Source organism: Carassius gibelio, chromosome A20 (genome assembly GCF_023724105.1).
Source record: "Carassius gibelio isolate Cgi1373 ecotype wild population from Czech Republic chromosome A20, carGib1.2-hapl.c, whole genome shotgun sequence".
Lineage (NCBI taxonomy): Eukaryota > Metazoa > Chordata > Actinopteri > Cypriniformes > Cyprinidae > Carassius > Carassius gibelio.
The window spans coordinates 22,357,888-22,379,052 of NC_068390.1; the positions used below are offsets into that span (position 1 = coordinate 22,357,888).

General features: G+C 40.1%; 2 protein-coding genes and 1 long non-coding RNA gene across 6 annotated transcripts in view; 2 read left to right on the plus strand and 1 right to left on the minus strand.

Moving 5' to 3' along the window:
- Positions 1 to 7,449: 7,449 nt before the first annotated feature.
- Positions 7,450 to 10,079, plus strand: LOC127938829 (intraflagellar transport protein 172 homolog). The gene is made up of 4 exons (XM_052535726.1): positions 7,450 to 7,657; positions 7,815 to 7,924; positions 9,423 to 9,488; positions 9,620 to 10,079. The coding sequence occupies exons 2-4, from the start codon at positions 7,865 to 7,867 to the stop codon at positions 9,812 to 9,814; spliced, it is 321 nt and encodes a 106-aa protein (XP_052391686.1). The 5' UTR covers positions 7,450 to 7,657; positions 7,815 to 7,864; the 3' UTR covers positions 9,815 to 10,079.
- A 7,261-nt stretch (positions 10,080 to 17,340) lies between these two features.
- On the minus strand, positions 17,341 to 17,964 carry LOC127939062 (uncharacterized). The gene is made up of 2 exons (XR_008148878.1): positions 17,792 to 17,964; positions 17,341 to 17,628 (listed from the first exon to the last, which is right to left on the minus strand). It is a non-coding gene; the product is annotated as an uncharacterized LOC127939062 (long non-coding RNA).
- LOC127939060 (mitochondrial peptide methionine sulfoxide reductase) overlaps positions 17,469 to 21,165 on the plus strand; it is a 58,918-nt gene continuing 55,221 nt past the window's right edge. For all 4 annotated transcript variants that reach the window (XM_052536059.1, XM_052536060.1, XM_052536062.1 and 1 more), the window contains exon 1: positions 17,469 to 17,658. In XM_052536059.1, the coding sequence (XP_052392019.1) occupies positions 17,469 to 17,658 (190 nt within the window). The remainder of the gene's footprint in view (positions 17,659 to 21,165) is intronic.

Below are 21,165 nucleotides of genomic sequence, written 5' to 3' on the forward strand. Positions count from 1 at the left end.
TTCAGTGTGACTCTACAATTTTTATAGTCATGAATTGTATTGTAAGTTCAGTATTGTATCCGGTCGATATTTAAAAGCCACTTTTGAATTTTACGCAAAATTATGTTTAATATTTATTTATTTTTGTATTTACAGTTTTTACGAAGGTTTATTCATCTTTTCATGTCCTCCAGGCAGCAGAATTGGCCATTAAATTTGAATCCCATGACAAGGCTGTGGAAGTCAGTCAGGTCACGCCTGATTCAGCTCAGAAAGTACGGCGAGGTATGCTTCTTTTATTTTTTTCAGGAATAGAATCACATTCAGTCTATAAAACCCTCCATTTGACATTGACATTTGTTTTTCATTTTCCTCACAGGTGCAATTTTGTGCACAAATACTTGAAAAATCCCCCCAAAATACAAGCTTTATTTTCTTTCATAGTATTGTGTTTTGAGAGCGGCAAACCAAGAGGAAATAGTGCTTTCAGTGTGCTTGTGTGTCCATGTGTGCGAGTGTATATTTAATATTTGACACAAAAGCAATGTGACCACACAAAAAGCTCACAGACTTCATCCATTCTTCGGCGTCCTCGAGCCATGGACCTATTGAGATACAAAAAGGTTTTTTTTGTTTTTTTTTTCAGGCTGCTGAGCTCTACCTCAACCTGGACCTCATTAAGAACGCCACAGACGCATTCATTGAGGGAGAAGAATGGAACAAAGCTAAAAGAGTGGCCAAGGAGCTCGATCCAAGGTGAGCCCTTAGCAGACTGGTCGCCCCTAACAACGCTACAGCCAACAATGTGAGAGGGAGGCAGTGAAATCACTCTCTCGCTGTCAGAAAAATCACTCAGTGCAACAAATGCAGTGCATGACAGCACAAGGCCAAAGGAGCACAGATGGCCTTCGCAGTTTATCTCTGACTGTCTTTTATTTACGGACAGAACAAAAGGTTTAGGAATCAAACTTAATGCTTTCCAGTTCTGCATGAGGTGTATTCTTAAAGATTGACTGGTAAAGAATAAATATTTATGTCTTATTGAAAATATCGTGACATCACTCGCTATAAGAGTTTGCCATTATTTCGGTTTTGTGGACAAACGCTACAAAGAGCGCCTGAAAAATCAAGGCAAAGTTGACGTTTTTTTCCCCCCACTTTCATTAATAGAGATATTACAGAGAGGACTTCAGATGATGGGTCAAGGTTTGGCTGGTTAGCCCGGTGGTAAATGCTGGAACTACATCATAATAGAGGCAAAAAATCTTAAATAAAAAAAAAAGATTTCAACATAGCTACGCTATTGAGAACAGACATATTTATTTTTATTAAAAAGTCCCTGAAATATAGCCATAGTTTTATTAATCACAATTTTATATTAATAACTTGCATTTATTAGTGTATTGCAGGCAGAATATAAATGTTAATATATTGTTATTGTCACATCCACACAAGGAGAGGAGAAGACGGGTAAGTATTTTCGTGAAGCTTTATTAACATAGGACTTCAACAGAGCAGGTAAGTGTGGTCACAGACGGTGAATCTTCAAGCACTGATCAATAGGTGAGTTCAAGCACAAAGCTGGGCCAGACAACAAAGAGTCACTTCCCTTAATAGCTGTGTCTGAAACTCCACAGAGTCACAATGCGGTCCACAAGGAGCAGGCAGAAGATCCACTAAGAGTGTCCATGCAATCTTGATTCCAGCCGGTGAGTGAGTGAGTGAGGTGAGTATTTAAAGGTGTGGTGATTGCTGGTGCAGGTGCAGGTAATTAGTATTCAGGTGACGGTTCACGTGAGCGGTGCATGGGAGATTGAGTGGATGGTGACTGGCAATGGTGACTGGGGCTGAGGGAACGAGCTGAGGGTGTGACACTACCCCCCGCCCCACGGGTGACTCCAGGCATCCTAGAGCGGTGACGGGGACGACCACGACCTCTGGGAGCCGGGCGGTCCGGGTGTTGTCGGTGGAAATCTTCGAGGAGAGCCGGATCCAGGATGTCATTGCGTGGTACCCACGACCTCTCTTCGGGACCGAACCCCTCCCAATCTATGAGGTATTCCAGGTGGCCGTTCCGCCGCCGGGAGTCGAGGATCTCTTGGACCTGGTAGATGTTGTCTCCGAGGATCTCGGGTTGGTTTGGAGGGGGAGGCGGTTCTGGTTCTGTGGAGGAAGGAGAAACTGGATCAGTGTGACGTTTTAGCAGTGAGACGTGAAACGTGGGTGAAATCCGGTAGCGTGGTGGTAGGTCCAGGCGGTAGGTGACGGGATTTATCTGAGAATGGATGGTGAACGGCCCTATGTAGCGGGGACTCAGCTTTTTGCAGGGCAGTCGGAGGCGGATATCCCGAGTGGAGAGCCAAACCTTGTCTCCAGGCAGATAGACGGGATTAGGCGATCTGCGTTGGTTAGCGGTCTCTGTATGCCTCCGAACTGCCCGTTGGAGATGGATGTGAGCTGAGTCCCACACCCTCTCGCTCTCCTGGAACCAGTGATCTACCGCGGGCACCTCAGAGACTTCTCCTGACCAGGGAAACAGCGGTGGTTGATAGCCTAAAACACATTGAAAAGGGGTTAAGCCTGTAGTGGTTTGGCGAAGGGAGTTTTGGGCATACTCAGCCCACGGCAGATACTGGCTCCAGGTATCCTGGTGTTGGGAGCAGTAAGTACGGAGGTACCGTGAGATTTCTTGAATCTTCCGCTCGGTCTGGCCGTTAGTCTGAGGATGATATCCAGAAGATAGACTGACGGATGTTCCGAGGAGTTGGAAGAACGCTCGCCAGACCCTGGAGATAAACTGAGGACCTCTGTCCGATACAATGTCCTCTGGAGTGCCATAATTCCGGAACACGTTGGTGAAGAGGGCTTCGGCGGTCTCGAACGCTGTGGGAAGACCTTTTAAAGGGATTAGTTTGCAGAATTTAGAAAAACGATCTACAACAACTAGAATGGTAGTGTACCCCCGTGAGGGGGGAAGGTCAGTGGCGAAATCCACTCCTAGATGGGTCCAGGGTCGGCGAGGAATGGGCAGTGGTTGTAATTTACCCACGGGAAGTTGACGAGGTGTGGTGGTAACAGCGCAGACCGAGCATCCGAGGATGTACCGGGTAACGTCACGAATCATGTTGGGCCACCAGTACTTCTGCTGGATGAGCGAGAGGGTTCGCCTGCTGCCAGGGTGTCCTGAGCCAGGTGACGTGTGCGCACTTTCCAGTAGAGGGAGTCGCTGGTTTGTGGGCACGTACATAAGACCCGTGGGAACCTCCGGAGGTGCAGGCTCCTCGAGGGTGGCGGCTCGAATTTCCTCGTCGATCTGCCAGAGGATGGGCGCGAGGAAAACGGAGGGTGGTAGAACTGAATCAGGCTTGTTGGTGTCTGGTTCTGGTGAGTACATACGGGACAGGGCATCTGCTTTAGTGTTCTTGTGACCGGGCTGATACGTGATCTGAAAATTAAAGCGAGCAAAGAAGAGTGACCAACGAGCCTGACGAGCATTGAGTCTTTTGGCGTTCTGCAGATATTGGAGATTTTTGTGGTCGGTGACAACAGTGAATGGAAACTGAGCTCCCTCTAGCCAGTGCCGCCACTCCTCAAGGGCGAGTTTAATGGCCAACAACTCACGGTCTCCGATTCCATAATTGCATTCGGCAGGAGTGAGTTTCTTAGAGAAGTACGCACACGGATGGAGTTAGCAAGGTTCACCAGACCTTTGGGATAACACGGCTCCAATGCCGTGATTGGCCGCATCAACCTCTACGACGAAAGGCTTGGACGGGTCAGGATGTCGAAGAATGGGTGCTGAGGTGAAGAGGTGTTTAAGATGGCTGAAGGCCTCTCGAGCTTGGGGTGTCCAGCGCAGCTGGCGCTGACCTCCCTTTAGGAGGGATGTTAGAGGAGCCGAGTGTAGGCTGTAGTTCTTGATAAAGCGCCGATAGAAATTGGCAAAGCCAAGGAAACGCTGGAGTTCTTTCACCGTTGTGGGCTCCGCCCAGTTGGCCACCGCATCTACCTTGGCTGACTCCATCTGAACTCCCTCCGCAGAGATCACGTATCCGAGGAAGGAGACGGTAGTGCAGTGAAACTCACACTTCTCAGCTTTTAGGTAGAGGTGGTGGTCTCGGAGCCGTTGTAAGACGTGGCGGACATGGGTTTGGTGTTCTTCTATGTTCCGGGAGTAGATCAGGATATCGTCTATGTAGACAATGACGAATTGGTGGAGATAATCACGGAATATTTCGTTCATGAAACTCTGGAAGATGGATGGACTGTTAGCAAGCCCATAGGGCATAACCTGATATTCGTAGTGCCCGGCAGGGGTGATGAAGGCAGTCTTCCACTCGTCTCCCTCTCGGATACGGATCAGATTGTAGGCACTGCGGAGGTCGAGTTTGGTGAACACCTTGGCTTCGCGCAGTTCCTCCAGAGCCGCCGGAACGAGTGGTAACGGGTAGGCGAACTTGACGGTGGCGTCATTTAGCACCCGATAGTCGATGCATGGTCGAAGTCCGCCATCCTTTTTGGGGACGAAGAAGAAACTGGATGCAGCTGGAGATGTGGATGGTCTGATGAACCCCTGATCGAGAGCCTCCTGGATGTATTCCTCCATCGCCACCTGCTCAGGACGGGAGAGTGGATATATTTTCCCATGTGGTAGCTTGGCACCTGGCAGCAGGTCGATACAACAGTCCCAGGGCCGATGTGGCGGTAATCGGGTGGCTTGTTCCTTGCTGAACACATCGGAGTAGGAGGAGTAAAGGGCAGGTCTTCCTATGGAGGTGGAGTGCAATTGAAGGTGCGGTGGCGCAGACTGTGAACTCTGGACTGGTGAACGGTGAATGTGACTCTGGCATCCTGGGTCCCATGCCTGGATCTCCCCTGTGCTCCAGTTGATTTGTGGGTTATGTTGGGCCAGCCACGGCCTACCCAGGACGACGTCAACGGTAGCGCGAGGAAGTACGAGGAGGGCCAGTTGTTCCCGGTGTCCGTGGGGCAGAACGAGTTGTAGCTCGTGTGTCCTTCTAGTTATTTTGCCACCGCCTAATGGTGATCCTTGGATGGTAGTGATACGGTAAGTGGTCTCATTCTGGATGATGGGTATACGGTGCTTGGTTACGAAGTGAGATGAGATGAAGTTGCTTGCGGCTCCGGAATCCACCAGGACATGGATGGAAAGATTACGTGAGTTAATTGTTATCTGGGCTTTGATATGAGGTATGTGAGATACAGATGGGGTAATTGAAACTGTACTCACCATTGGGCGAGGCGGACGGACCGGGCAGGCGTGGATCAGGTGTGTGGCCTCGCCACAGTATAAACACAGCCGCTCCTGGATGCGGCGTCTCCGTTCAGAGGCATCTAGGCGGTAGGAGTCGGTGATCATGGGTTCCTCCTGGTCTCGTTGGGGCGAGGGCGTTCTGGCCGATGGAGAGATGGTATATGAAGCCGGGGAGGCACAAGCCGAGAGGTGCTGAGCAACATTTATAGTTTTTCTGATGAATGTCTCCAGACTGACATTATCGTCGTAAATGACCATTTGCTTTCTGATCTGGGGTTTTAAACCTTTACGGTATGCTGCTAGTAGGGCAGTTTGGTTCCAACCACTGGTGGCGGCTAATGTCCGGAAACGGAGAGTGTAGTCGTGTATTTCAGAGGCTCCCTGGCGGAGATTTAAGAGTTCATCATGGGTTGAAAGAGGAGTTAGAGCCACCCCGAACACTTCCTGGAGGTGGGTGACGAAGGCGTCGAATGAGGATAGAACTGGACTCTGGGAGCTCCAAAGAGCCTCTGCCCATTGTAGCGCTCGTCCGGTGAGGAGAGAGATCACAAAGGCGACTTTGGTGGCCTCATTGGGGAATTTACTGGTATTTGCGTTGACGAACAGTGAGCACTGCAGAATAAACCCACTGCAGCCACTCGGTTCACCCGTATAGCACGTGGGACGTGCAAGGGGCGTGCTGTTGGTGGCGGAAGCCCCAGTTTCGGTGGGTGGTGAAACTGACTGTAGTACTTGGCGGAGGGCAGTCACCATTTCGGTGAACGGGTCCGGTGCCGCTCCCTGAGCTGCAGCGTTAACATCCATGGGAGATATGAAGTTCTGTTTTTAGGGGCTGGAATCCTGTCACATCCACACAAGGAGAGGAGAAGACGGGTAAGTATTTTCGTGAAGCTTTATTAACATAGGACTTCAACAGAGCAGGTAAGTGTGGTCACAGACGGTGAATCTTCAAGCACTGATCAATAGGTGAGTTCAAGCACAAAGCTGGGCCAGACAACAAAGAGTCACTTCCCTTAATAGCTGTGTCTGAAACTCCACAGAGTCACAATGCGGTCCACAAGGAGCAGGCAGAAGATCCACTAAGGTTTTTAAGATCCACTTTAGGACTCCTAAAAGCATGAAATTGGCTTATTTTTTCACCTCCTGCTGCTTCTGACATCACAACTCAGGATAGTTGTCACTGAGATAAATGAGAATGCTTTCACAGGTATTGTAGGGAACAGGATTGTTAATCGAACTCGTGTCGCCCACATTAGCAGCTAGGCTCAAAATGTCAGGGATCTACTAGCTGTCAGAATCCTGTTTGTTCAAACAAATAAAATCGATTTCCTAGCAATAGTAGTCGAGGTTAAAGAATGCATTAAATGAGCATAACATAATACTGCAGACTGCAGCTCCTCTGCTCTGGTACTTCATTGTTTTCAGTTATTGTTGGGAGGAGACAAAAATGGAGACGATTGGCTTGATTCAATTTAGAATAACAGATATGAGTCACCTAACTGATGTGAGCGCTTGCCTCTCACTGCAATGCTTCACTGGCAGCTTGGTTACAATCACCGAATGATGCAGTTCAGGGCATTTTATTGAAAAGACTGACAGAACGAGGACACTAGTTCAATGTACACTTATTAATGTTTAATGTACTCCTATTATTAATTGTCATGGTCATGTATTATATTTATAAATATAATTAACATGGTTTATTTTTATGTTATTCATATTAATATATTTTATACTTTTTAAATTAAATGAAATGTATGCATTTAGCAGACGCTTTTATCCAAAGCGACTTACAGTGCATTCAGGCTATACATTTTTACCTATCCTGTGTATCCTTGCGCTTGATAGCACAATGCTCTACCAATTGAGCTACAGGAACACTAATATAATAATTAATATTTTTAGAAATAGTTTGAAATATTTTAAATCCTTATTTGTTCTGTTGGTTTTCCTTTATTTTTCAGTCAGTATTCAATTATTTAAAAACATTAATTCTAATATATAATAGAAATTAATTATTATAAAATATATTATTAATAATAATATAAAAAAACAATTGCTCATAATAATAATCATTAGCATTATTTTTTTTATATTGTTAATATTAATATTATTAATATATGTAATGTTATTAGTAATCATTTGAATTTCAATTTGTTCTAATATTTTTCCACTATTTTCAATCAGTTGGTTGGAGTAGATGTGGTGGCTGTCCTTGACATGTACGCTGAGAGAGGACAGTAAGAGAAATGTATTGACGCAGCCTCAAAACAAGTGCCAATTCACTTGTTTTGATACAAGTACAAGTACATCGCTCTGTATGCCACTCACCTGATCAAAGAGGGTGAGGCAGAGAAAGTACTCAATCTTTACACCCAGCATGGCGTGCCAGCTTATTCACAGGTACATGGACATGTGTCTGCAACTCTTTTATTTTACAAAAGAAAACAAAATGATATATGATGAAGACTTTTGGATCTCATCAGACACATCTAGTCAGTATTGATTCTGTATTCAAAGTAGGAAAAAGTGAATTTTACAGTATCTCTTTGCTGTGCAGTGTGAAAGACTTCAGAAGCTAATTCTCCAGCCCATGAGGAGTTTGAGCAGATGCTGCTGGTTGCTCACTATTACGCCACACGCTCTGCAGCCAAAGGCATTGACCAGCTGGTGTGTATATACTTCACAGCAGATCTTTGTTTTATGCAAGCAGTATTGTCTATGCTTTTTGATATTACATAAAGCATTTTATTCACTACCATTCAAAAGCTTTTTAAATACATTTAAATTTGTATTCAGCAAGGATGCATTAAATAATTTCAATAAATTTGCACTAAGTGAAAATAGCATATTTTCTTAGTGATAGATGCTATTTAGATGCTAAGTGCAAATAGTTATAGATTCTATTTACACTGTTAAAATTGTACTACTTATTGCAAATAGTGGCAATTATTTACACCTCAGTATTGTAGTACATATCAAAAACCGTATCCAATATAAATTTATTGAGTGTAAATTTAAATTCTATTTCATAATAAATAAATCGATGCTACCTTACTGGACAATAAAGTTCTCCCTAAACCTATCCTAACCCTAGCCAATACTTTATTTTCAACTCTTTGATTATATTCTTAATTTTTGTTAAAAATAAATGCTTTTCTGATGTGATTTTAAATTTTAAAAGGGAGAAAAAAGTTTCCCAAAAGGCAGATTCGAACCCAGACTTTTGCTTTCTGTGAAAATTCACCTTTTTGAGGTCAAAATATGTCACCTTTAAGATTCGTGTAAATCCAGTGAGAAGGGTGGGGGGGTCTTTTTACAGTTCCAGTAGTATTAACTCAATGCTGTACCCACTTGAAGTTGCCTGCTTTAAAACTCATCTGTGTTTTTTTTTTCTGTATGCACTCTAGTTTCGAATTACAAAACCATAAGTTTCAATTTAAAATGTGTTTTGCAGCGTTGAGTATTGCAGCCAATCACAGACATCTTTGTTGAAAGCAATCAGAGGTGCTTACTGTAGGTTAGTCAGAATCCGCTCTGATCTCATTTTTGTTTTTGCAAGTTTGCGTTGTTCTACCTACACGCTCACAGACAAAAAGAAAGCATACATGATGAAAATAAGATGTTCGTTGTATATTTAGTTATCTATTATATCAGGAGTTTCTGTGCAAGTAAGCTCGATCAGTTATGCTACAGAAAAAATTTAAATAAATTAAGCAGCACAACTGAACTGTTTTCACCATTGTTTCCTGTGCAGCAAATCATATCAGAATGATATGAAAATAGGTGTTTTAAATTGTAATAATATTTCACAATATTAGTGTTTTTATTGCATTTCATCAAATAATTGCAGCCTTGGTGAGCATAAGAGACTTCTTTTAAAAAACATCTTACCGACCCCAAACTTTTGAGTGGTATTGTACCTCCGAAGGAACCTGGTTTTAGACAGACTTCTAAGACTTCATAATGTCATGTTTAATGATCTAAAACAAATTTATGTGAGCTTTAAACATAACCAAAGTGGATATTTATGGAAATGAAATGGACAAAATTATATTTATAAATTAATCTACTGCTTTCAACTGCTCCTTCAAATGCTATTTTTATTGTACCTTTTTAATAACATTTCTTACACGACCTAATTTCAGTAATTGTTCTAAATTTTCAGGGCATTGAGGGCACATTGGATGCTTTAGATCACACAGACTTCCAGGATACAGATATCCCATTCGAGGTCCCTGTACCTTTAAAGCTACATGTCACCATAGGCCTTTTTTCCACAAACACTGCATAGGTGCTCATGTATTATTATTATTTATTTATTTTTACCCTTTGAGTAAACTCTTCCCATTGGCTTTGTTTCAGGTGGAGAAGAGGGAGGAGATTAGGGAATGGGTTTTGACTGTGTCCATGGACCAGCGGGTGGAACAGGTGCTGCCGAAGGATGAGAGAGTCACATTTGAAGCTTCCCTAGTGGCAGCCGGCACTGGCATCCGGTCCCTACCTTGCGTCATCACAGGTGAGGCCATCTGCACAAAAGACTGTGATGGTCGGAGTTGAAGCAATATTTCTTTCAATTGCTTGTGAACTGGTTCTTTTAAAGAGACAGTTCACTCAAAAATAAGAATTCAATTATTTACTCATCCTTGTGCTTTTCCCAACCTTAATTTCCTCTATGGAACACAAAAGAAGATTTTTTTGTTTGTTTTTTTGTCCTTCCAGGGACAGTCAGTGGGGTCCAGTGTTGTTTTGGACTCCATTTAACTTTCATTGTACAAAAACAGCTCAAACATTCTTTAAAATATCTCCTTTAGTGTTAGCAGAGACCAAATGTTTTTTTGGGTGAGCTGTCACCTTCAAGTGTGTAATTATAAAACACAAAACTTTCTTTTGTTTGGAACATAGGTTACACTGTCCTGCGCAATAAAATTGAGTTCAAAAGCAAATAAAGATGACTGGAATAAATTCTTGATGGCTACAAAGATAAAAGTTAGTCGTTGTTACCTCTGAGCTTTCACAATTAGTCTTCAATCACACCACAATCGTTTGATTTATAATTAATTTGCTCTTTTGATCAAAAGTTAACACTCAGGACTGAATTCATTAGAGTGTGTTAAATGCTCTCTTTCGATGTATTTCATCATTGTTTTTTATCCTTGTTGGGTGCATGTGCAGTTTTGGCATTACTTCACAGTTTGTCACCTGCAGTGATTTGATCATGATTGCTTGTTTTTGTCTCACCCTTTAGACCACTCACAGTCCAGAATGTGCTGGAATTTATCACACAGTGGTGCGGAGGTCTCTCTTCAGCTGGATATTCCTTCCACTGAGATCGGGGAAGGTGCACAATATCTATTTCTCTATCTGTCATCATCCTGTTCTTCATATTCACCTCCCAGCCGTTCTGCTTAAACATTTAACCAGCCTTTTTCATTCTCTTTTCCAAAAGCAATGTTCACTTCTCAGTCATCATTCCTTGGCCATTTTTTAATAGCTGAAGTATCATAAGGTCAGTGCCTGAAGGTCATTCAATGCGTGTGTGTTAAATAGGCTTGACTGCAGAAAGACTTTGAATATATCTTCATTTGAACATAATATGTAACTATAATACACATTCCACTAGTTCATATGAGTTGGATATTTTGATATTTAAGCACTTAATAAAAAATAATAATAAAGATTGTCAGTGTTTCATGGACATTTGTATGAAGATATAAAAAAAATGAATCTTCAGCTGAAATAAAAACCAGATATTATGTCCACATTTTATGAATCAGAATTATTGTTTAACTGGTAGGTTTGATAAAATTTCTGAGATTTCTGAAGGCAATATGCATCATATTTAGAACAAAATAATTGTACGCAGTAAATTATCAATGGTATTGACTAGTGTAGTTTATTTGTTATGTATAATGATCAACTGGTTAATGATAATTAATAGTTACCTGTCAAACTACACCACCTTGTGGAGACAGTAACGTGTTGGCGTGAAAGAGGACACTCACTCACACTTGCACTCTAGTCTGGGATAAATTTCAGTTCTCATGATGTAATAATAATGTGGAGTATCTATTTATGTATTTGTTTTTTTTTTTATTCACATCTTTGTTCCATAAAAACGCATTAAACTATGAGGCATCATTATACGGCTAATATTTTAATATGTAAAAATAGGTTAATTAGTAGACTTGTGGTTGGCTTTGGTTTCAGTTTCTAGTTATTATATAACCGGAAGGATCATTACACTGATGGTGCTTAGTTGCATTGCTTGTATGAAAAAAAAAACAGTAAAGAAATAATTGGCACAAGGAATGATTCATGGGGTCAGACCGCCCGAACAAGTAAAGTCCAAAGTTTTGGAAAACATGGTTAAAGTACAAACAGTATGCTAATTTTCTGTTTAAGCATATACAGGTCTGTGATAAGTTAGGTTATGTAGTGATAAGGGACGTTTGTCTTACTGTTAGTGGACGATTTGCATTGTGCCAGAAGAAAGTTTATATTTAGCCTACATTTTAATCATTCAGCAGAGGTTTGAAATTCTTTAAAAACTCGAGTTAATTTAAAATAGTTGTAAAATCTGCACCCTGAACATACACTGATGTTGTCGTTTGCCTTCTGTGTCCAGTGTGTACCTGGTAGTTCTGCTCTTCTCAATAAATAAATACCAATTCACAGATCTCTGTATTTGTTAATAACAGTCCATGTTTCCAACATGATTTCTTTGATTTGTAATTTGAAATTTCTTTATTGTTTCTCATCCAGTAACTCTTCATTTAAATTCACCCATGTAAATCCCATTGAACTCACTCTGTGTCCCCACGTCCTTTACGAATCAACATTTACAAAAATGAACCAACTCGCTGATTGAATTTGGCAGCTGAATTTAATCTGCGACCCAAATATTCTTTTGATGAAATATGCTAATATGCTACACCTCTGCCTAATGAGGTCGATCAGACATTATGCAGTGTCCTTAAATACCCTTTACAGGACAGGCCTATAGCATTTTCGTCAAGGCCGCCCAAGGCTTGAGTCTCAGAAAAGGCCTGTTTCTAAAAGGCGGAAAATTCTGTGTTTTCATGATTTCTCGTTTTTGTCTTCTTATGTCTGACCACTTTAGTGCACTGGTTCGAGGTTACATCATTCACTTTCAGTTGTATGAGGCCTTTATGTCGCGCGGACTGCTCGTGTTTGTTTCATTCTCGAACATTTGAAATGAAAATTCCACCATGTCAAGTAATACACCCGTGGTTTCTCCATTTATTCTTGAATCGTCTGAACTGAACGCTAAACGGACGAAGCGTCGCATGTAGGACAGGAAGAAGGCCTGCACGTTCGATACCGAGTTTAATTACGGGGTTTAATTACATTTAAACCTCTAGTGGAAATAATACATCGTTAACCTTGATTTCAACGTTCATGGACGAAAAAAACAGTGGTACAGAAATATTTATGACGCAACAACAGCATGATTTCTTTGGCGTTTAGAATCTTTTTACGTGTTTGCCTTATATCATTTAGATTTATTTAATTAGAAAAGCGATTTAGCAAAAGCCTAGGCCTATACATTTCCAAAAGCAACCATTAAATGACCTTGAAAAGTAAGTATACGGACTAGGAATAGCCTACAGGGATGAAAAATTGAATTGGATCTACAGACCTATCTCTAAAAATGAACATCCGCTTATGAAGTGAAAATGAAATATTGTGAAAACAGCTGTCATGTTTAAGGTGCCTATAAAGCTAATGTGTAATGCGCGTGTATGTCGAAATCCGCTTCAGTTTATACCGGAATAGAAGCGTTACACTGTTTAAAATAAAAGCTCTTCAGTGGTCCTCTTAAATTGAGCAGATAACCATGAAGAAAATGTTTGCTGCATACGGTTCTTGAATTGGCTTTAAAACTTTCTTGATGTTGCATTTTATGTTCTTCTGATGTTTTTAACAGTGGAGTTTGCTATTTTAAATTATCCATACAAAACATTTTCTAGAACCAGAGGATAAAAATCTCTAATAAGTCCTTAAATGATTCTTCCGGGGATTTATCTTGCATCTTTTCGACCACAAATACAATTTTGATTTTGTGATTTGTCATTTTGAAATTTAAATGTATATTAAATATTGCTTATAGGGTTAAAAGCTTGCGGCATGCATCTTAATTACTAAGAACCATTTACACCCAGATTGTATTGTAAAAATAAAATGTAGACAGATGTTGGATAACCATTTTCGTGTCTGAAAATAGACCTGTAAAGATTTAGAAGATATTTTGCCTTGGGTAATAAAAGTGTTCTGATGGATGGAAATGTGAAATGGCAAATATTGAGGAAGAAGAGAGAAAAAAAAAGAAAGAAATGTGTTAAGTGAATGTGATTTATTGACAAGCTAAAATTATTTACACGTATAAATACAATACAAACGTACATGCTCAATATTTTCAGTAAGGACATATTACAAGTGTCACTTTCTAGAGGACCAACTGCTGTGTTCCTGAACGTTCAGAAATTCAAGAAACCAGTGCGTTCAGTTTAACTCGGTTGTCACTGTAGGCCTCACAGCTTTCCTATCCACATTCTTAATCTTCTCCTGTGTCCCCACACAGGTTTGCGCATGAAACTACTGTATGTGACATTTTAAAAGCATTCTCTAAATAGACAGTAAATGACAAAAAGACGTTTCATCAGACCTCAAGTTGTGTGTTAGAGTTTTAAACTATCCATAACACTCAACAATATTCAATATTAGGCTCTTTTGCGCAACACAGAATTATGGAAGAACGCAATTAAATATTAAAGCTCAGTTTGGCCGCATTGATGCGTCGGCTCGCCTCCACACGCGCGCTCTCGCAAGAACTGAACGAAAGAAAAATGAGAACTGTCGTGCATCGCAAAGCACGAACTACATGCGTTGCGCTGGTCTGTCATAAAAACAATCATTGATGATATTTGCCATCTCTCTTGGCATTCACCGCGTGCCTTAATTGTATGGACATTTAAATCAAGGTCCGCTGTGAACACGAAGAAAAGCAGGCCTGTTTGCAACCACAATCTTCAGAATCGCACCACTAAGCTACAGCAAAGATGCTGCACCAAAATGTCTACGTCCTCCTCCGACTGGTGCATCATCAGCATCCAACATTGCACAGAGCATCATGCATCCTTAAAGCATCTGTACATCACATAATAATTCAAACAAGCGCTCCCATTTATTACATTACCTATTTTTTTCGAATGTGATATATCCACAGGACAGTACTTATCTCTCCATCATGTGTTGGTGCAACATAAGGCCCGAGTGATGGCAATAAAAAGAAAGCGTTCAGTGGCTTGCTGCAGTTGGTCCCTTGCTCAACTCCCATGAGATATATATTGGGGGGAAAAAAACAGTAGAGGGCCCATCTGGCTCCTCACCAGCTTTGTCAAGTCTTGCATACACTAAAATGCTAATGACCTAGATAGCTCATGCAAAATGCAGCAGAGGTAAGAAAGAAGGGGGAAACTGGGGGACTAAACCAGAGACACCGCCGCCTCTTGTGGGGGGTCCGGCGGGGTATATGTTAGAAGGTGGGGGCAGTTGAAAGCACCTGCATCAGAAGGGGGTTAACTAAATATTGGGAAAAAAGAGGAGGGGACCATTTGTCAGAGCCAACCTTGCACCATACACAGAAAGGAAAATTTCCCGCAAATAGTATTTTAGCTAATTAGGCGATCCATTCATTGACAACATTCAGTACGAAAATCAACGAACCTATTAATATAGCCTGGCATAATCTGATACAGTCGCACCTCAATGCATTTACAGTCAGCTGTTATATGCGCTATAAGAAGGAAAACGGAAACATGCTCTAGTAACACGGACGCAGTTGGTTGACATTAACAATTTGTACAAATAATGCACATTGATTTAATCAAAACTTACACAAATACACCTTGCGAAGCAGGATATAAATAATAGGTTTTTATCCCCCGAGATAATAATTGTCCATATATCCAGTTTGGGGAAATGTCCACAAGGCAGTAGGTGCAGAAGAGCGTTCTTCCAAAACCATTAAATGTTCCGCATCCTTTTGCGCACCTTGATGTTGTAGGATGCGACATAAATCATTTCCGCTTACGGTGTTGCATCACTCAAATTTCTTCGACATTAACGAAAAAAAACAAGAAAGCAGGAAAAAACACACACACACTAGAAGCAAATAGCCAGAGCTGAAGGTTTCTGTGCTCGTAAGCAGAGTCGGTCATCATGTGAAATGGTGTGATGCAGAGCGCGATCTGAGAGAGAGGAGGAGAGCAGCCCAGTTTATCACACACACTGAAGCTCTCCGTCCTGCTCCTCTGTTCCCTTCCCTTCTGAGAGGATTATACTCTGGTGGAAAGAGGTGGCATCTGTCGGGTTACTAAACATTTGACGTTTGGAAAATAGTTTCTGCACGTTTCATGATGCACATGTTTTTTTTATGCCATCTTCGTGATTTCTAAACAAAGCACTTTTTTTATTTCTATTCTTTTCTCAATGTGCAATTCGTGCGCAGTAGCCTACTACTCAAACTAGTTTATAATCTGAGCAAGAATAAAAATAAGTTTTTATTAAAAAAATATATTTTTACATTCTAACCCCAGCATAAAATGCAAAGCTCTTATGGAATGCGTATTGCCAAATATACCGCGGGCACCTCAAAGAAATAAGATTATCGTTCATCATGATTCCATTGATTTTGTTAATATTTCGAAGTAAACGTTTTCAGGTGAAATAAATATTTTGTTAACACCGCAACAAACCCTTAGAAAGTATTAGTTCATCAAATTGTGTCCAAAAAAGAAGGCCGACTCCATATGGCCTGTCATCTGCGCGCTGAGTCCCATCCCCCACGCGCGCTCATCCCTCATGCCGCATTGATTTATTGTTGAGCACTGATTTATCTTTATCTTTTTCTCATTTTACTGGTCATTTTACACGAAAACGTTCCCACCGACTCCAAATCACTGATAGTTCTCACAGTTAGGGATGTAAACCCACAAAAGCTCATCGGGCTTATTTAAAAAAATACGCAGGCCTCAACCTTTAAAATCTTCAGCGAGTTTTAAGGGAATTTGGTCATTTTTTTGATGCGCCTCGCGAGGTTCGTCTCGCTCATTCCAAATTGTCTTCGTAGATAATTACCGTAAACTACCTTAAAATGAGGTGAATACGTTTGTATATAGCTTACACTTTAAACTTGAAAATAATAGGCCTAGGCTAGCCTACAATACGTAACCAAGGAAAGCACTAAAACGACATAGGCCTACTGTTCATCATCTTCTGTGGATTATCTACACTTTTGTGTTGTGTGGGTTAGTACCCGTCCATGCACTTGCTTTGAGGTCATCAGAGGTCTCCTGATCCTGTCTTGTGTTGCAGTTTAGAGGACTGTCGTCTGCCGCACGCGTCTCGAACAAACACATTCGACACGCGGTGAACTCCAGATGGCAAAGCTTTTCAATCCACCCTTATGCTGACGACACATGGATAAAGACACTGTCTCTGAGTGCTCGCAGACACCTTTAAGCGCCCGGGAATATCACCCCATTAAACAAAGAAGTGGCTACTCAAGTGTCCTGTTTCTGTCTATTATTTATTGCAGATATCCCATAGTTATAAACCCTTCTTATGAATGCGAAGTTCATTCTATCAACCCATATCTTAAATTCACATAAAGTGATATGTGATTGGATTTAAGAACTGATGTAACTTTCCTAATACCTATACCATCATATATGCGCTGACAAGGAATTTAAGCGCAAAATTATAAGGAAAATCCTAAACGTAGGCTTCTACTGATACAATCACATAAACATGATTTTTTTTTATATTACAATATATGTGTTTGTAAAGCATGTTGTGAAGTAACTATGCCCCGTGGTGACGTAATTTAGTCTATAGCATTATATAAACTCACATTAAGAGTACTAGTTTTAAAACTAATTGCCACACCACGCAGCCATCAAAAATATAAATTAAACGATGAAAAGTGCAGACACAAATGAGTAGAGTACCACTTTTTATTAAAAACAAATTCTAAGCTCATAAACCTTTTTGAATCACTGAGGAAGAAATGTCCTCAAACACACCATAATGATCAGGGAGCACAAGGTTAAAGGTAACTATAACTACAGGTAAGATTTGATTAATGCACGCTTACGTATTTACAATATATAACCGTTAAGTAACGAGCATGCGCTTAGTGCAGTCGTTACACAAGTGCATCGCGTGCTGCGTGTTTGTGCTCATGGTCGCTCGGACTTCAGTTCGTTTGATTTGGCGTAATTTTGTCCAAAACAGAATGGGAGAAATGTCCTCCAAAATACGAATGCCGTCTTCAGAGGAAGCGCTACCTGGAAGGGAGCAGAGCATGAAAGTGTCAGGTATGGCATTGTGAATTTATCTTTCTAAGTTCACGTGCAAATCCGCTGTCAAAACAAGACAGAGCCTTAACGTGTTAAGACGCGATGAGATGGATACAATCTTATAGGTTACGGAATTGCAACCGAAGCTTACTTGTGCAAAAGACAGCTATGCCGGGTCTTCTGCGGTCGAGGAAACGAGGGGCTTTGTTTTCTTTTTTCTGGAACTGTGACGCGCATGCGCAGTGCTACAGTAAGGTCAAATCATCATTTTGTTATGGACGGTCAGATAGCGAATGTTTGCAGACGTTATTTACTCTTATTTGCCTAATCAATAATCAACCCCTAGATTTTTTGTTATGAGACCTTATAGAAAGACCATCTTATTTAGCCATTTTCTCTTTTTCATTTTCATAATTCTTCTCCTTAAAGTACCATTTAGGTGAAGGACAGTGTTTTCAAAGTAAGTCTTTTTTAACTGAGTAATATCTCCAACAGTCTTGGCATTAAATATTCAATATCTTTCTCCTCAGAGGCAGGAGTACAGAGTAGTAAAGGGCAATAAAAGGCACACTTGCAGTGGAGCAGTACAGCTGACTCAGGCTCTTACATAAAAATGGAAATGCTGCTTCAAGTAGTGTGAAGAGCTCTGATGGGAACAGGAGGCCTGCTACGAATCCTAAATCACACCGTTTGACATAATTCAAATAAAAAAATAAAACATCTAGTTAAAATAGTAAGTAGCAGCACTTTTATCCGGTGTGAATTATAAAGTGGGTACAGTTGTTAAAGGGACAGTCATCCTGGGATTAAAAGAATAGTTTATACCATCAATAAATATAGGTGTTTTTTTTCATAATTCTTATACCTACGTTATTCCAAATATTTTAATATTATAATTAACAGTATAAACATTTTTTATCCAAAGTGGGTGTGATCTTTCTTTTTTTTTGTTAAGGAGCTTTCCTCCTGGAGTTAAAATAATAATTTATTCAATTCATTTATATATATATATATATATATATATATATATATATATATATAGATAATTTCTTTCTTTTTTTTCCACACCCTCATCTTGTTCCGAAACCTTTATATTTTTTTTCCTTGGAGAAATTGCATGAGCAATGCATGGGTTATTTCTTTTTCATATGGAAAGAAAGGAGCATGCACAATGTTTTACAATTATCCTTTTTTTGTTCCACTGAAAAATAACAGCATATGTTTAGGCATAATAATGATAGAATTTTCAGCATTTTTTGAGAAACTATCCCTTTTAAAGTGCATCACTTGTCTTGCTCAAGGGCACAATAGTGATAACAAGGCCTGTTTCTTGCGAACTAGCAATTTTCTGCCTTTTAGCCTTGGGCTATAGCCATATTCCTTGTCCTGTCCTCCCAGCAGCAGGTCCGAGTGGACATTTCCCTTCGAGTTTTGGAGATATTGCCTTTGCATTAATTTTTCAATGAACAGCAGTGGACTTAAATTATAAAGGAAGCTTTAGATTAGGATGATTGGATATTGTTGTAACTCTGCCTAGAAGTTAATAAGTATAAAAATATAGAGTTTGCAACACCTCGCTCTCAGTAGCATCCGCAGACTGCTTGACATGCGACTCACATCGGTGTTCAGTGCAGTGGCATGAAGCGAGCCCATGCAGGGATCCACGCCTTCAGACTGCAGAGAACTGATTATCAGCACTCAGCTCTCAAGGCTTCCCTTGGCAACGGGACTCCACCACGGAGCTGGAAGGTTGCCAGGTAACACTCTGCAACACTGACACATGCGTGTCTTGCTTTGAAGATGTAATGAACCTGGTTGAAGGTTATGGACCACAGAACAGATGGAAGAATGAGATCAGAGCTTAGGGCAGTGCGATGTCTCTTTGAACACGAGTAGCTCTTACAAAAATCTTTGTGGGCATTTAGCTCACATGGTGAGGAAACTGGTTCAGTTCTTTCAAGTTCTGGAGTTGGTGTGGTCTTTTGGAGTGGGATTGTACTACTTTTTTAAAATTTGTATTAATATGCAAAAAAATATTTCCCACTAGTTGAAATTGCTTGAATAATTAAGATTTGGTTTTCTCTGTATTTTGAAAGAAGTCTCTTATTCGCATGAAATTAAAGAATTATCAGAAAAAAAAATTACACTTTAAAATAACCGTTTTCTATTTGAATACATTTTAAAATGCAATTTATTCCTGTGAGGGCAAAGGTACATTTTTAGCAGTCATTTTAACTATTCATTTTCGAAGAATCTTGTGACACTGAAGACTGGAGTAATGATGCTGAAAATGTAGCTTCACCATCAGGGCCGTGCAGAGACATCTGGAGGGAAAAGTTGCTCAGAGTATAAAAGGGGCACATGGAACAAGGCTTTAATTAGGGCTTTGCTCAAAATATCAATACAGCAATATACTGTGAAGCATTTCTTTCTGCATATACATGTATCGATATGAATGCTTCTCTATTAATACTGCAGCAAATGCTGTGACGCAGTTTTGAAAAAGAAACAGAACAGAAAACACCTTTAAAAACACCATAATAATTTAGAGTATGAGAAAATCAGCATGAGCCTTTTTTTAGGACCTCTATGTCCTTATTATTTTTAAGGACCTCTACGTTTAAAAAAATTCTGTAGTAATAATAATAGAATAGTTTTTAGTTAGATAACATAAAAAAGACAAGATGCCCACTAAACTTTTCTCAATCAATCAGCAAGAACAAAGATGAACAGACACCTTTGTAACTATGTGTTAGCTACATTTAAAAATTATATATTTTAATTTGAATAAAATGTAAATTCGTCACCTGCACTTTATTTGGTCAGGTGTGTTCACAAGCAAGTGTTAATAAGAGAAAGGATAGTCTGTGCATTAAGTTTTTTTCGTATCTAAAACGAGGCGATGTGAACATCATAGATGGCTGAACACTCTCATGCAGTGTATGTTTCATTCTTACTCGAAGCCGGAGAGAAAGTTCAAAACGGACTCATAGAAGTAATAACTTTTGATGTGCATGATCTGCTGTAGCTGAGCCGAACAAAAAACAGAAACATTTTGACTGATGAAACATGAAGAAAATAGACACATGATTGCGAAAATATATGGTTAATGTGTGTTTTTCAAGTCATCTCCAGGTAATAAATATATAAAATATGAGTAATGCAGTGCTAATCGACATATAATTAAACATATTTTCTGCATTATTTTGTGATAAAAGTGGGAAAAAAGTGTTTGCAGTAGCCTACATAAATCAATCATAAAATTGTCATTGGGAAAATATTGGAAAAAATATATTATAGAATACAAATGATTGGTTATTGTCCAGCAGTGTATTTGATTTCTTAGCCAATTAAAATAAGAGATAAAAAATGAATAAAATCTGTCACTCAGACAACAATAATAATAATAATAATAATAATAATAATAATTAATTAATTAACTTATTAATTAATGAAATCGTTAATTTTTTTTTATTTAAGGCTAAATTATAATTCCTTAATTTTACTAATAGTTATATTGGTAAG